Source organism: Lontra canadensis, unplaced genomic scaffold (assembly GCF_010015895.1).
Source record: "Lontra canadensis isolate GAN:19392208 unplaced genomic scaffold, GSC_riverotter_1.0 scaffold9, whole genome shotgun sequence".
In the NCBI taxonomy this organism is placed as follows: domain Eukaryota; kingdom Metazoa; phylum Chordata; class Mammalia; order Carnivora; family Mustelidae; genus Lontra; species Lontra canadensis.
This window is the reverse complement of record NW_022631003.1, coordinates 2,052,348-2,067,353: the sequence shown is the minus strand read 5'-3', so window position 1 is coordinate 2,067,353 and position 15,006 is coordinate 2,052,348. Positions and strand designations below refer to the sequence as shown.

General features: G+C 37.0%; 1 protein-coding gene across 1 annotated transcript in view; it reads left to right on the top strand.

Moving 5' to 3' along the window:
• Positions 1-15,006, top strand: part of ACSS3 (acyl-CoA synthetase short chain family member 3) — a 149,802-nt gene that overhangs the window by 95,779 nt on the left and 39,017 nt on the right. Inside the window, exon 9 of the mRNA XM_032854687.1 lies at positions 5,953-6,056. Coding sequence (XP_032710578.1) covers positions 5,953-6,056 — 104 coding nt within the window. The remainder of the gene's footprint in view (positions 1-5,952; positions 6,057-15,006) is intronic.

Sequence of the window (15,006 nt, the reverse complement as noted above, 5' to 3'; positions counted from 1 at the left end):
AGGAGAGACTGGTGGACAAAATGCTAGTAGACCCTTGACAGAGTGACAAATGCATGTGTAACACTAACGCCAGTGGTTTTACATTTTAAAAGTGAATTCTGGTGGGGAGCAAGTGGAGGAAAATAGAATGAAGGAAAATGGAGATAACCTCAGGGACACTGGTGGCAACAAGTAATGATGTTCAGCGAACTAGGAGTTGATGAGGCATTGCTGAAATAATCTATTTTTATTCAACTTCTTTTGGCACAAGTGAAGAGTAATTTTCACTTGTTTGGTAGTTTATGGAGCTTGAAAGAAATACTCATTTTGGTTTTCTTCTGTTCCTAATTTATTACCTGAAAATTCTTCATCAGAATTTATATTTAGATTTTTATCCATTTCTGTGCAAGCTTCCTTTTTATGAGACTAAAATTAATTTGACAGTATTGCTGTTTTTCTGTTTCTCTTGGCTTAATTTTCAGCTTCATTTGAGTCTTAAACTGTACTCAATTTTTTATAGAATTGGGGAAAGGCGTCCAGACTTCATTCCCATTAATCCCCTCCACTGTGTTTTTCCCTACTCTGGATATTGTATATTATAATTTTGTTTAAGTTTTCAGTATTGTATGTTTGGAAGTAAATTCGTCTTCCCACGTGTTACTATCATCAGAACATTACCCATGTATTTATAAGTCTACATAATCTAGGACAGCACTGTCCCGTCAAACTTAGTTCTGCCATATGGTAGGTATTAGCCACATGTGACCATTGAACTCTTGACAAGGGAATAATCCTACCATGACAGTGATATATATTTTTTTTAATATTAACTAATTTAAATTTTAAGTAGCCAAATATAGCTAGGAGATACCATATTGTACGGTGCAGATAGAAGACCTACGTAATTAACTTAGATAAATTTATCCACCAGAATCCAAATTACTACAAAAGAATGGTTAATTTGTAACATTTATAAACTTTTCTTTAAAGATTTTATTTATTTATTTATTTATTTATTTATTTATTTATTTAGAGATAGAGATTGTAAGCAGGGGGAGGGCAGTGGGAGAGAGAAAATCTCAAGTAGACACCAAGAACTGAGCACAGAGCCAGATGCAACGCTGGATCCCATGACCCTGAGATCTATCCTGAGCCCCGGAGCCAAAATCAAGGGTCAGTTACTTAACTGACTAAGCCACTCAGGTGCCCCTTTATAAAATGTATTTTTAATGAGAAATTATTTAAATTTTTTTTATATGGGGCATTTATCTCTTCATATTAATAAAATAAAGGCAAAATCATTAATGAGAAATGTAACTGTTAAGTGATACTACTGTTCTTTTTTTTTTCTTGCAAGCCACAAAATGTCTTTTTAAAAATAAGACCATTTATGCCCTTAGGTATGAATTTATCTTTAAATTATCTTGTAATTTATCTTTAAGTTATAGAGTTATACTAACATTTTTTTTTCTTGTAGTAATCATCTTGGTTATAAAAATATCACATAACATAGAATGGTTTTGCTTACTATGAGGAATTGAGAGTCAAATAATATTTGATTAAGTATTTACTGTAAGACTTAACTTTTTCATTAGTCAGATTCTGTTCCTAAATCCTTGTATACAGTATGTTAATGTTCATTAATGTTACATAATTGGGAGTTTGTAATTGATAAAAGTAGTAACTTTGGGGCAGTTTGAGGAATTTTAATAAAAAAATAGATTGGTAGTTTCTAGTACACTTAGGGAAAGGAAGTATCTATACTACTTTGACATTTTTCTAAATCACCAATGATCTCACAATTTTTCCTCTACTTATAGTAAAAAGTAAGTAATTTTAATGGAAACAGAAGAGATTGTCTGACATCCTAAAAACCAGAAATCACTTTTTCTATGCATTATGGAATATCAACCCTTTCAATATTGCTTATTAGTGCCAGCATGGAGATTGCTACCATAATGATACAAATGTAACTAAAATCTGAGAAAAATAAGTGATAGATTTGTACTGCAAAACCATAATGATAAATACTAAGTTTTAAAATATATAATGTGGAAATTTGTCATCAGATAAAAACTCAAAGGTAATTAATAGTTATCATTTATAACCAATTAATTAGATTAATTGTAATTTACTTGACTGGGGAAAAAAGCCAAAAAATTAATTGAAACTTACAAAACTGCTGGTAATATCAAGATATTTATTGTTCTTTGATTAGGCAAAAATTATTTTGTATTGTGTGCTAATAGTTTGACAATATTTTACACCATGTTTTCAAAAATATATATAATTGTAGATCTGAAGTCGTATATATAAACTAAATACATGACCACTGGACCATCTAAAGTTCTTTGGAATAAACTGTGGCTTGATGGACGATGGGAATGTGACCTCTGAGATCTATAAAACGTCCTTATTCTTTGACTACACTGTTGGAATCACCCAAACCTCTTTAAGAATTTTAATACAAATTATTTACATGTATAATGTTCAAAATCACAGAGGTTTTCTGCCATATTAGGAGTTGAACTGCTTAAAGAAGATATAATTAAAATAAATTCATATTTCCAGCCACAGGATTATCAATAATATGGTCTTTATATTTAAAATTTTGTTTTGTTGGGGTGCCTGGGTGGCTCAGTCCATTAAGCCTCTGCCTTCGGCTCAGGTCACGATCTCGGGGTGCTGAGATCGAGCCCCACATCAGGCTCTCAGCTGAGCAGAGAGTCTTCTTCCTCTGTCCTTCCCCCCATTCATGATCTCTCTTTCACTCTCAAATAAATGGATAAAAATCTTTAATAAAAAACAACTTTTTGGTTTTGTTTTTACATAACATCTAAAGCCAAAGATGTATTGACCACATTTTAAACTATAAAACTTTACACTAAGCTTTTTCTATTTTAACGTAGTTTTAATAATTTAATGTATTAATATTTGTTTCATTGTACCATATCGGTTTTGTCAGATGAGGTCATATTTGATATCCACATTTTAATACTTTTTAATTTTAATTTTTTAAAAAATTTTATTTATTTTAGAGAGAGAGAGCAAACACACACACATACACGCGTGAATGTGTGAGGACAGAGGGAGTGGGAAAGAGTCTCAAGCAGACTCCGTGCTAACCCACGGGACTCAATCCAGTGACCCTGAGTTCATGATCTGAGCCAAAATCAGTAGTTGGACACTTAACCGATGGAGTCACCTCGGAGCCCCCCCAACCCCTGCATTTTAATCTGAAGCAAATGAATACACATTTTATTATCTAAGTTTTATCTCAAATTGCAAATATATATATGTCAAAAAATCTGATTTATTCTTTTCTAGTCTTTGTCTCTTGTTATTCTCTCTTTTTGTTTTCCCATTTTCATCCTTTTTTTCTTTTTCCCTCGAGTGCTCTCAAAGATTTAAATATTACCTTAGCAGCCTTGCGTACTTTGAGAAGTGACTCACGGAAATGATTGATCCACATTATTTAAATCGTTTCTTAACAAAGACTAGTAATGGGTTCTTTTCTGACATGAAATTTGAAATTGTGTTTCTCTGCCTTTCATTATTTTTCCTGGTATTTCCCTCCATTATGGGCACTCCTACTTTGTTTTCTGATTTCTCCTGCCTATTCTAGAGTCCCCAGACAGAACTTTTAGAACGATTTGCCATTCCTTATTTTTGTACTACACCCAGTTTGTGTTGAATGTACTCAGCCTCCTAGACCACTGATTGAGTCTACGTGGCTGCTCTTCAGTTCTTTCACTTTTATGATATTCATAAAAAATTTCCTAAAATAGAACTTTCCTCTCTTCAAGTCACTGTTCCATTGTCTGTTTCCACACTCTAACAAAACAGCAGGCTTCCTCTTTTACTTAGAAGAATGAATCAAGCTGACGCAAGTTTTGCCAACTCCCCACCTTGTACTTCATCTTTCTAAGTTTCTAGGAATGTCTATATATCTAGAAATCCCAGATATTTTTATTGGTGTTCAGGTCATGAACTTGAATACTCAAGGAGTTCACAGTCCACTATGGGAAATGGATAAGAAACAAATCAGTATAGAATGAAATACATGTTTATAGCAGAGGACGTAGGTGTTTATAGTTGAAGCATGGTGTGGGGATGTCTGAATATCCATGAATTTTCATGAGATAATAAGAAAATGGTAAGAAATCTCCTATGGCTATATTACATTATTTAAGATGAGTAGGCAGCCTTTTTATTTATTTGGTTTTTACTTTGATGACAATGAATTAACTCTTCAAACATGCATTCCTTTTTTTTTTTTCTTGTCAAGTTAAGGTGGTTTTTCTTTTTTTTTTAATTTTATTAATTTTATTTTTTTAAATTTTATTTTATTTTTTCAGTGATCCAAGATTCATTGTTATGCACCACACCCGGTGCTCCATGTAATATATGTCCTTCTTAATACACACCACCAGACTCATCTAAACCTCCACCCCCATAACCTCAATTTGTTTCTCAGAATCCAATATCTCATGGTTCATCTCCCTTCCGATTTCCCCCAATTCACTTTTCTTCTCCTTCTCCTAATGTCCTCTATGTTATTCCTTATGCTCCACAAGTTAGTGAAGCCATATAATTGGCTTTCTCTGCTTGACTTATTTCAAGCACACAGAACCACCTGAGGTAACCAACCCAGCACTGACCACTCATTACCTAACTTGCTTCAGAAGCTCTGACCCATGCTTCAGTGCAGCTGCCCTTCCCAGTCAGTTTTGCCTAAACCCCAGAATGACAGGCCATTTCCTTGAGAAGGCTGGATAAAACCCCAGCTCACACCACATCTCCCAATATAGGAGTTTTTTGATAATTTGATAATTGACTTTCTCTGCTTGACTTATTTCACTCAGCATAATCTCCTCCAGTCCCATCCGTGTTGGGTATTCATCCTTCCTGATGGAGGTGTATATGGACCATATTCTATCGTGTATATGGACCATAACTTCTTTATCCATTTGTTTGTTGAAGGGCATTTTGGCTCTTGCCACAGTTTGGCAATTGTGGCCATTGCTGCTATGAGCATTGGGGTACAGACGGCCCTTCTTTTCATTACATCTGTATCTTTGGGGTAAATACCCAGTAGTATAATTGCAGGGTCATAGGGTAGCTCTATTTTTAATTTTTTAAGGAATCTCCACACTGTTTTCCAAAGTGGCTGCACTGAATTGCATTCCCACCAACATGCATTCCTTTTTCGACAGACAGACTATGGAGACATCAAGAGTGGAAGAAAACAATCATTCTCTCAGTGAACCACCAATAGTGTCAACCCAATTCCATTTGTTTATTTCATCCTTTCTGTTCTGTGGCATGGTGCTCCATGTCAAAATTTCGTCATCTCTTGATAACCTTATATTCCTTTTGATAAGAATCTTTTGACCTAGAAGGTCACAGTGGCATTTACTTTTAAATAACCTGTTTTTCCTATGTATATCCTTGGAATTGGGTAAATATGTGCTTGAAATCAGAGTAATCTTTACCAAAGAAACTCACCAAAATGAATAAGAACATCATATTTATGAGCTTATATGTTGCTTTAGTTGATACTCAAGAGTGTATTTTTGTGTATAGACTTAAGTAGAATGTAGCAATCAAACGTGGAGCTAAAATTAGCAGAGATAATGTCAAGGAGGAAAAGGTTTCTCATCTTTGGTCATTAGATGAATATGACAGGCATATTATAATGATCAACTCAGTTGCTCTTCTCAAAACTGAGAAGCTGTAGCTGTGGATTCTACTTTTGAAGCCCCTCTCTTTAGTGCTGTGATGTGCATTTGGTTACTTTTGGGTCAACACGAATCATGCTTCTCACCATTCTGTAGTATGATATTGTGATAAGAGCACAATAATGACAGAATTAATGTGGTCGGATTCTAGAACATTTAAAAGAATGAAGATGACATTATTTATATGTATTTTCCAGGAATAATTTGAATTCTCCCTACCTCTTGTATTCAGGTTCAAAACATTATTTGTGGCTGGAGAACGATGTGATGTGGAGACCCTGGAATGGTCCAAAAAGGTCTTCAGAGTACCTGTCCTAGACCACTGGTGGCAAACTGGTGAGCATTTTCCAAGCATGTACATAAATAGTGCAGAAGTGTTCAAAAACACTGCAAGGGAGGGAAATTCAGAACTCTGACCATCAGGCACAAACTCAGGACTTAGGCGGTTCTGGTTTCAGTAGAAATACACAATTCTTTGGTATTCCTTTTGTTAAAACTATCTCTGCAAATGACATGCCACCCTTTTCTTGGTCCCTAGGTGTAAAGTTCTGAAGACCTTTTTTGCTTCTCCTCCTCTTTGCTTTGCCTATATCCAATAAGTCACTACGTCTCAGATTTTCCTTTGAAGTGTCTGTTGGATTCATACCACCTCCACACCCCCTTTGCCTTCGAGCTCTGGCAGCTGCATTATTATCTGCTCCAGTTTAAATTCTCCTTATCAGCCATCTCTGTTCTCTCTGCTCTCCTATACACCTTGCAGGCTGGTCCCAGAGTCTTTTTTTTTTTTTTTTAAAGCACTGATTCTCTCATAAGATTTTCTGTGGTTCTCTGGCTCCCTTCTTGTATTCCATAAAATCATATCTCTTCTGCCTAGCATGGAAGACAGAGAAGTGTATCTTTTCCCAAAACATTTTTCATTGTCTACATAATTTACTTATTTGCTTATTTTGTTTATTCTCTCTTTTTCTCCCACTAAGTGATCCTTGGGAAACAAATTGTTGTATTAAGTAGATATAACATAAGATCTGACACAAATTTTTTTTTAAAAAAAACACCTCTCTGCTGCTTCTTTTGAGGCATAATTGTGTACATATGTGAAAGTAAGTAGATTATCTGGAACCTTTTTTCCCCATCACTAAGTGTCGAGATTTTTTTTTTTTTTAAATATTTTATTTATTTGACAGAGATCACAGGTAGGCAGAGGAAGGCAGAGAGAGAGGGGGGGAAGCAGGCTTCCCGCTGAGCAGAAAGCCCGATGTGGGGCTTGATCCCAGGACCCTGGGATCATGACCTGAGCTGAAGGCAGAGGCTTTAACCCACTGAGCCACCCAGGTGCCCCAAGTGTCGAGATTTTGTTGGGTTTTCCATTTGACCCATTAAGGTAACTGTGAGCTATGAGAACCTTGTGGGCTTCTGCTGCACATACTTTAGTTCAATTCCACTTGGTTGTATAAATTAGATCAAGCTTCTTAGATTAATGTTTTCAGAATATTCATCTTCTGAGTAACTGGGGCAGAGTGTCAAATTTGAATTAAAAAATTAACAAAGTTTCTGTGGGCACCTGGGTGGCTCAGTGGGTTAAAGCCTCTGCCTTTGGCTCAGGTCATGATCCCAGAGTCCTGGGATCGAGCCCCACATCGGGCTCTCTGCTCACTAGGGAGCCTGCTTTCTCCTCTCTCTTTCTCTGTCTACTTGTGATCTCTGTCTGTCAAATAAATAAATAAAATCTTTAAGAAAAAAAAAAAAAGAATGTTTAAAAAAAATTAACAAAGTTTCTTTGCAAAAAATAAGCCTGATTTTAAAAATAATTAGAAGATCAAGTGAGAGACTAAAATCAAAGTTCAGTGTTAAGTATTTTAGAATGCTTTGATGCTGGTAAATGATTTTTTTTTTACATTATCTTCTTATTGCTCTTTGGAAAAACATGTTTCCCATATTGTTGTTACATAAAATATAAAACGAGTGGTCAGAGTGGGATACAGTTTCCTTTAATTACAAGGCAAACCAGGAAGTGTTTCTAGTCTTTCTAGTTTTATTTGCCAGGAGAGAAATTCCTTATCTAGATTCAGATTTGCAACTATTTAGGAAACAAAAAAGATAAGACAGAATTCAGAGAAAGAGCAATGCCATATGTAGAAATACGTAAAAACAAGTGAAGAATTATTGCCTCTGCAGAGAAAAGTATTTATAGAAATGCTGCATCCCCCATTCCCCAGGAAAGTTCTGACAGTTATTCTCTTGGGCCAGGAGAGGAAAATATCTTGTCCATTTTTTGAGGTGGTTTTCCTTTCCTGGCCAAAGTGAGGGGTTGTTTCCCACACAGTGACCTTCCACGAGTGTTTGTGGAAGAGTTTTGTTTTCTCCCCATTGAAGGTCACTATGCCACAGCTTACTGAAGGGAAACCAGCACATTAATAAATAAAATCATGATCTCTTCTTTTTCTTAATATTATTGTACACAATGGCATGTGCAGATGTATGTAGTTAGTGCATTTGGTCTTACAGAAAAGCTTACTGACGCCTGAGAAACAAGCATCTGAGGCCCCCGGCAGGTACTGGGTTTCGTGTGAATTTGCAGGTTTTCTTTTATGTATTGTTCAGAGCAAATTAATAGCCACATTATGCCAGGATGCTCTCACTTTAATCAGGGTTGAATGGCTGCTCAATACAGTGGAAGACAGTGGCTTTCTACTAGTCATGACTGATTCTTTCTGTCCCCTCTTCATCTGATTTTATAGAATTTGATACTGTGTTGAGTGAAAGTACACAAATTCCTACACGTGGAGAGATAGGCAGTAGCCGGCTAGGGAGGTCATTTCAAACTTTATGAAAGAAATTCATCCTAGGTGATGCAGATGTCAGCCACTAACAAAATCTAGTTAGGATTTTTATTCTGTTGTCTAGAAGAAGTCATTATTTTCAAAGATGTAGGTTGTGGTAATCGCGAAGTGATACTGAAGTTTAATATTTGCAGCTGTTCACTTTTCTTAAGGTCGTATCACATTAATGTTGAATCACCGGAGGGAGGGAAGGCAAGTACTTTGTGGGTTATTATTAACTCTTAGGAAAAAGAAAGGAAAGTTCGATATTTCTGACATGGTCATCAATTTCCTAATGTTTTACGTATCGAATAGTTGGGGGTGCATTTCCACAAGAGGTATACCAATAAAAACCTGATAACATTTGAAGGAATGCTAAGCTTTGGCCTAAGGAGTGCTTTTCATTTCAAATGTCAGGTTTTCTACAAGATCTCTTTTCTTTTTATTGACTTAGAAATTGATTTTTTTTATATAATCGTACACTCTTACAAGCCTTCCATACAATGTATAATTTATGAATTTGCTCTCTGATCACATTAATATATGGGCACAAATGAGCTGTTTCAAAATGGTGATGTATGATTTGGAATTAATTAGGGCTATGTTAAGTAACTAAAATGTATGAATGAAAATTGATTAATTCCGGTGACTTGAGTTGTAAGAAGGCACTCTGCAGGAAACCCATTTCATTACCATGTTGTTTTTGTTACATAAGTGAAATTTGTATTCGTGACTACAGATTTCTAGTGATTAACATTCTCTTTTGGCCCCTCAATATCAATCCTCTTTAGTATCTGATTTATGTAATATCTAAGATTTCTAAATTGAGAACTAATCTGTGGAAAATTTGAGAACTGATCAACGCCTTGTAGGAATACTTTAATAAAGACCACTGTTCAACATGACTGAAATATTAAGTACTTCTTTTGGGTTGTGATAGTGATAGTTGTGATAGCAAACATTATGTGGTTTCATAAAGAAAATTTGTCTTGCTAAAGTTTGATGGGGATGGTTGTATCCACTTGGTTCGTAAATCTGGATAAAAGGCAAATTGTTGTCATTTACCCAGATGTCTTATCTTCCTAGCAACTTATCTATAAAATGACTGAAAACATCTGGATTAGAGACTGAATTTTCTATTTTCTTTTATACAGAGAGAGAAACAGAGGTGCTACAATCATCATTTACAAGGGGGATATTAAGAGAATAGAAAATTGTCCCATTAAGATATGGTAATTCATGTGCAGAAAAAAGAAAAAAATAAACAGCCAGAACTTCATTATCCTCGGGTGTACAATCACCAGAAAACCACTGTACCGTTATTAATCATTTTTCGCTTTTCCAGAAATCAGATACAGGAGCACTGTTGTAGAGAGAAAGAGTTGTCTGTGCAGTGCCTGGTGTCCTTTGCAGGAAGGTTTTTTGTTTTTTTGTTATTTCTGATTGAAGATAACTATAAGGAATGATTTTTCCTTAGGAGTGGATGACCAAGTACAGACAAGCAAACAAACAAAAAGCTTCCTTAAACTTCAGAGCTAATTACTAAAACCCAAAACGTAGTAGACCTTATTCTTTTTTTGAGGTTTTTCACCTTTCCTCTCTTCTCTTGTCCTTTCCTTGCTCTTTACTGCTAAGCTATGATACTGGTTTAGAAATCATGGTAACCAGAGCTTGGCGTCCCACTTTTTAATGTTATTTAGGTAGAAATACTATTTCTTCACATGCCATCAGTCAACTAATGAAAGACAACGACTGCGAGGTTAGAATACTCGAGTTCCATGAAGGCTTTTATAAAAGACAACTTGGTAAAAGGTTGAGATGAAAGGGATCCATGATTCTTCCCATCTGCTGCCAAAATATTATCTGTGTGGTCCCCCTCAGAAGATACAGAGCTGACATGGAAAGTGTTTCAAGTACCTTCTGCCCAAGTAGAGAGGAAGTAATAGAAATGACACAAGAGGGGCACCTGGTGGCTCAGTGGGTTAAAGCCTCTGCCTTTGGCTCGGGTCATGGTCTCAGGGTCCTGGGATCAGCCCTGAATTGGGCTCTCTGCTCAGCAGGGAGCCTGTTTCTCCCTCTGCCTGCCTCTCTGCCTACTTGTGATCTCTCTCCCTCTGTCAAATAAATAAATAAAATCTTAAAAAAAAAAAAAAAGAAAGAAAAAAAGAAAGAAATGACATGAGAGCTGCCAACTGGTGCAACAATTGGGTGGTTTTGTTTGTTTGTTTTTACTTGTTTGGTTTCTATCACTTTAATGGAGGACTAAGGTTCTGCATAGAATTTCAAGAGCCCCGAGAAGGGATTACAATGAAAAAATATAAGTTACGTAGTGGATTGAGACATTGGTGACAACTTAAATTATTGATCTTTCTTTATATGCCTTGAGCCATCTTTGCTGAGTTTAAAGTAATCACAGTATTTCTGTCTCTGGTTGAACTGCTACAGTTTTAATTGCAATTGCCAGTTCTGAAGTCACTATATTCTATATATAGCCTAAATCCTCCTTCTTTGAGGAATCTGATAATGCTGGATTTTATTAAAGTGGTTCCAAATCCTCCAGCAAACTTCACTCATGCCACTTCTTAAATCAAAATTATTGATCCTGAAAGTACACACAACCCTAATACCATATTATTAAAATGTGCCAAGGCTACTTGATGTGATAATCCTTATTTTTGCACAATTTAGTAGGATGTACTTTCTAAGAACAGACAACTTGGACAACAGCTTTAACCACAAAAATTGGTGAGGCTGACCCAATTTTGTCCATATCCTTAGGTTTATCCGGATAAGATCCATTAGCCCAGGATTTTTTTTTTAAAGACGGCAATATATTTTCTTTACAAGAATCAAAGCCACAAAAATTGAATAAATTAATTGCAGTTTAATAACAATTACCCTGAACAGGGATCTCTGTGGTAAATGGTATAGGTTCAAATATAGTACCATCTCATTCCTCCTAGCTACACTAACGGTGAAACCCATAGCCAACATCTGATGATTTGATATAAAAGGTAGCAAAGTTTAAGCCACTTTTTTTTTGCATCATCCTCTTCCTTTGTTACCCCTGCTTTCTCAGACTTTCTGCTCTTGTGCATAAGTTCGTACACTTTTTGCCAAGAGATTCTAATCTGTCGGTTTATAGTCCTAAATTTAGTCCATAGTAGGAAATTTTTTTCATCTTCGGAATTCAGCATTGGAAGCTTTATGATGCTTATTATTTCTGCCTTTTAAAAAATATATTTTACAACTGTGTGCAAAATGTGTGACTTTCTTCTAACTCGAATGTACTTTGCCCCATGCAAAGTCCTGTCTATTTTGCTGCAGAATGCTTTTCTAGGACTAAGGTGTAAGAAGCTCTGTATGGGTGACACGACCGTGAGGAAAGCCTCTTCTTGGTGACTTACCTTGAAGATGCTATCCTTAATTGTTTGCAAGCTATTCTCTGGCTAGGGTGCCCATAGTCGCTACCAAATGCTCCTCCGGCTGCAGAGCTCAGCGTGAAATACACCTAGTACAACCAAATGCTGCCTTCCTGTGTTTACTTTCTAACTCTTCGTTATTCCTGGCTTTTGGGTTTTACTTAATGTCCGAGTCCGAGTGGTTTAGCTTCTTTAAAGTACAGGCCTGTATTTCAAAGACGATGAGTTGCACTAACTCTCGAAATGCACACTGTGGAATTCAGAGTGCTGGGCCGAAGTGGGCTGTGCTGGCAATGCCTTCGCTCCGTGACCTGGGCTGTCCAGGGTAAATACACACCCCAGGCCACTTTCGGACAGTAGCCTGCAGCATCTTCAGTGATGTGGATGAATCACTACTGTCTGCTGCGTTTCTGTTTTTCTCAATGCAGTGGTCAACAATAAACTCATCTCTTTTTTTCTCATTCATGGGGAAGACATTTTACGTAGTTTAGCGTGAGAAGTTGTGATTAAGGGAAAGAACAGTTCCATGGATCTCTGCAGTGTTCAGCTGGGGATGCCGACAGTATCCATCTGCTGAGAAAGAAAAACGTCCTGACGTCATCATCGTTGCCTGGCAACAGTATTTTTTTTTTCTCACTTAGAGCAATCTTCATTAGTTTAAGGTAGGTAATTTTTACTGATCATTTGAGAAGCAGGGGCTTAGAGGTAAGCTCCGTGAATTTGATTTGTGGAAGGAATAATCTCTGGTCAAATGTAAGGCAGGCTTGATGAGGCTTTTCTTTTTGAAAGTGAGTAACTGTTGACAAATTTTTAATCCATCTGAAAATGAATCTCCCAAGTGGAATAGTAGCCATTGAACCAGACCTTGTCCTCTTTACAGCATGATAATGTAGAAAGAACATCACGTTGGTTTTTTTCCCCACAAATATGATTACATGAAGTAGTTAGTATATGTATAACTGCTTTTTAGAACTTCTATTTGTACTCATTATTGTTTTAGTGATAATGTTTTCACAGAAGCGTGAACACTGGAAAATCAAGTAATAATATAAAGTCAGTTTGGTCTTTGAAACGTCATCTATTCTAATCCTCCTACCTTTGGCAAGAATCACATTTAATACACTCTTGAAAGGTGAAAATCTGTTATGTTTTTGTAGATCTTTATAAGAAAAAAAGAGTTCCTAAGCCCTCCCTTGACTATCTGGAAAATTCTCTTTCCCGCTGTTGCATGTAAACCCCTACACTGCAGGTCCATCAACCCTCCAAATAGTTCCCAATTCCTCTTTTTGCTGTCAGTTCTGATTTCGAAAACCACAGGTGCCTATTCTCCTTGGAAAAGCAATGTAGGTGGTGGAAAGTGTTGCGGAATCCTAATAGGACAGCCCTTAAATCCTGGTTCAGCGACTGACCTGCTAGCCAGGGGCAAGTCCTTGATCTTTTGTTTACACTTTGAAAGCTTGAAATGAAGTGAAATGTGTACAAACAATGCAGCAGACTTCCCGGGCTATCATAAGACTCAATAAACATGTTCCTTTCTCTTTCCTTTCTATGAACCACCCTTCACGAATATGAAGACCATCTTCAGGCTCCTGGCCTGTAGATAATCCAGACTCAAGAAAACTTGGAACATAAGGGCTCAATTTATACATGAGGAAACGTAATCATAGAGAGTTTAATTTCGCAGAGTCAACCAGCTAGTTAAGATTAGAATGGGAGCTCTCCTTGCACTCTTGTCTGGAGTCCTCCCTTCCTTGTTCTTATCTTAAGCCTTCATTAATTCAGCATATCTTATCTAACTCAACTGCAAGTTATTTATGAGTTTTCCCACAGTTACAGGCAGTAGGGAGCTGGTAAAGGATAAGACCCCAGCTCAAATTAATGGTCTGCTTCCAGTACAAAAAGTTAGGCTGCTTTGAATTAAGTATTTTAAACAGTAATAGTACCATCTCGGGAACACAAAGATTAAATTGATTTTCTTTCACCAGTGTACATCTCACTGCTCTGCTTTCTTTCTGCTACCCCCATTCAAGTTATTTATAGCGCACTGTATAGATTCGGAGGTGGAGAGAATGGTTTCTTTACAAATTGCTTTTATGCCCATCATGATGCTGTGATTAATATGACTCAGCGGTACCAGGTTGCTGAATTAATTGATTTCCAGGACTTCAGCTCTCTGCATGGGCCACCAACTTCTAAATCTATACTGTTTAAATGTAGTGTTTCTAGAACCACAGTGTGTACAGAAGAGCGATTTTCAAATGCGACAGGATCTCTTATCGACGGAGTTGGGCTCTGTGTTCTTCCTCTTAACCCTCGCTCACACGTACTCCTCTTTCCACGTTGCTTTTCACTTGTAAGCCAAAACCCTGGGGTGGTCCTGGACTTCTCCCTCTTGCTCTTTCTCCAGACCCAAACAATCACCAAGACCATGTGACCCAGAGCATAGCTCAGATTCAGTCTCGTCTCCCACTTCCCCGCACCCTCATCAGACCGCCAGCATCTAATGGACTTCTGGCTCTGAACTGGGATCCTTGGTTAGTGCTCCAGTTTGCAACTAAAGAGATTTTTCTACCATGCAGTCCTGTGCAGTCACTTCTGCTAAACCCCTTGTATCTCTCCTTGTTCCCGCAATGATATCCACATTTCTCACCATGCCGTAGAAGACACTTTGTGATCTGCCTCCACTTGTCTCTCTCACTTTGTCTCTCGTTCTCTCTTAGCCACTCAGTTGCCCTGAGCTTTGCTGTGCTGAATAACACTGTCAGTCCCTTGATGGTCGAACTGCTCAACCTTTGAACATGCCATTTCTGTTTGGCATGTCTTCCCATCCTGAACACTGCCTTCTCATTAAAAGAAATGCCTTTCAGAGAATTCCATAAATATGTATCGAAGGACTGACCTTTGAATATCATTCTTGGGATAAGAAAATGTTGGAACAGAATTATAATGGTAACATACAGCTTTTTCTCCTCTGAATCCTCTACTCTCCCAGTCCCTGACTCATTTTAGAATTGCATTATTCTGTGACTTGCTATTTATTTTTTA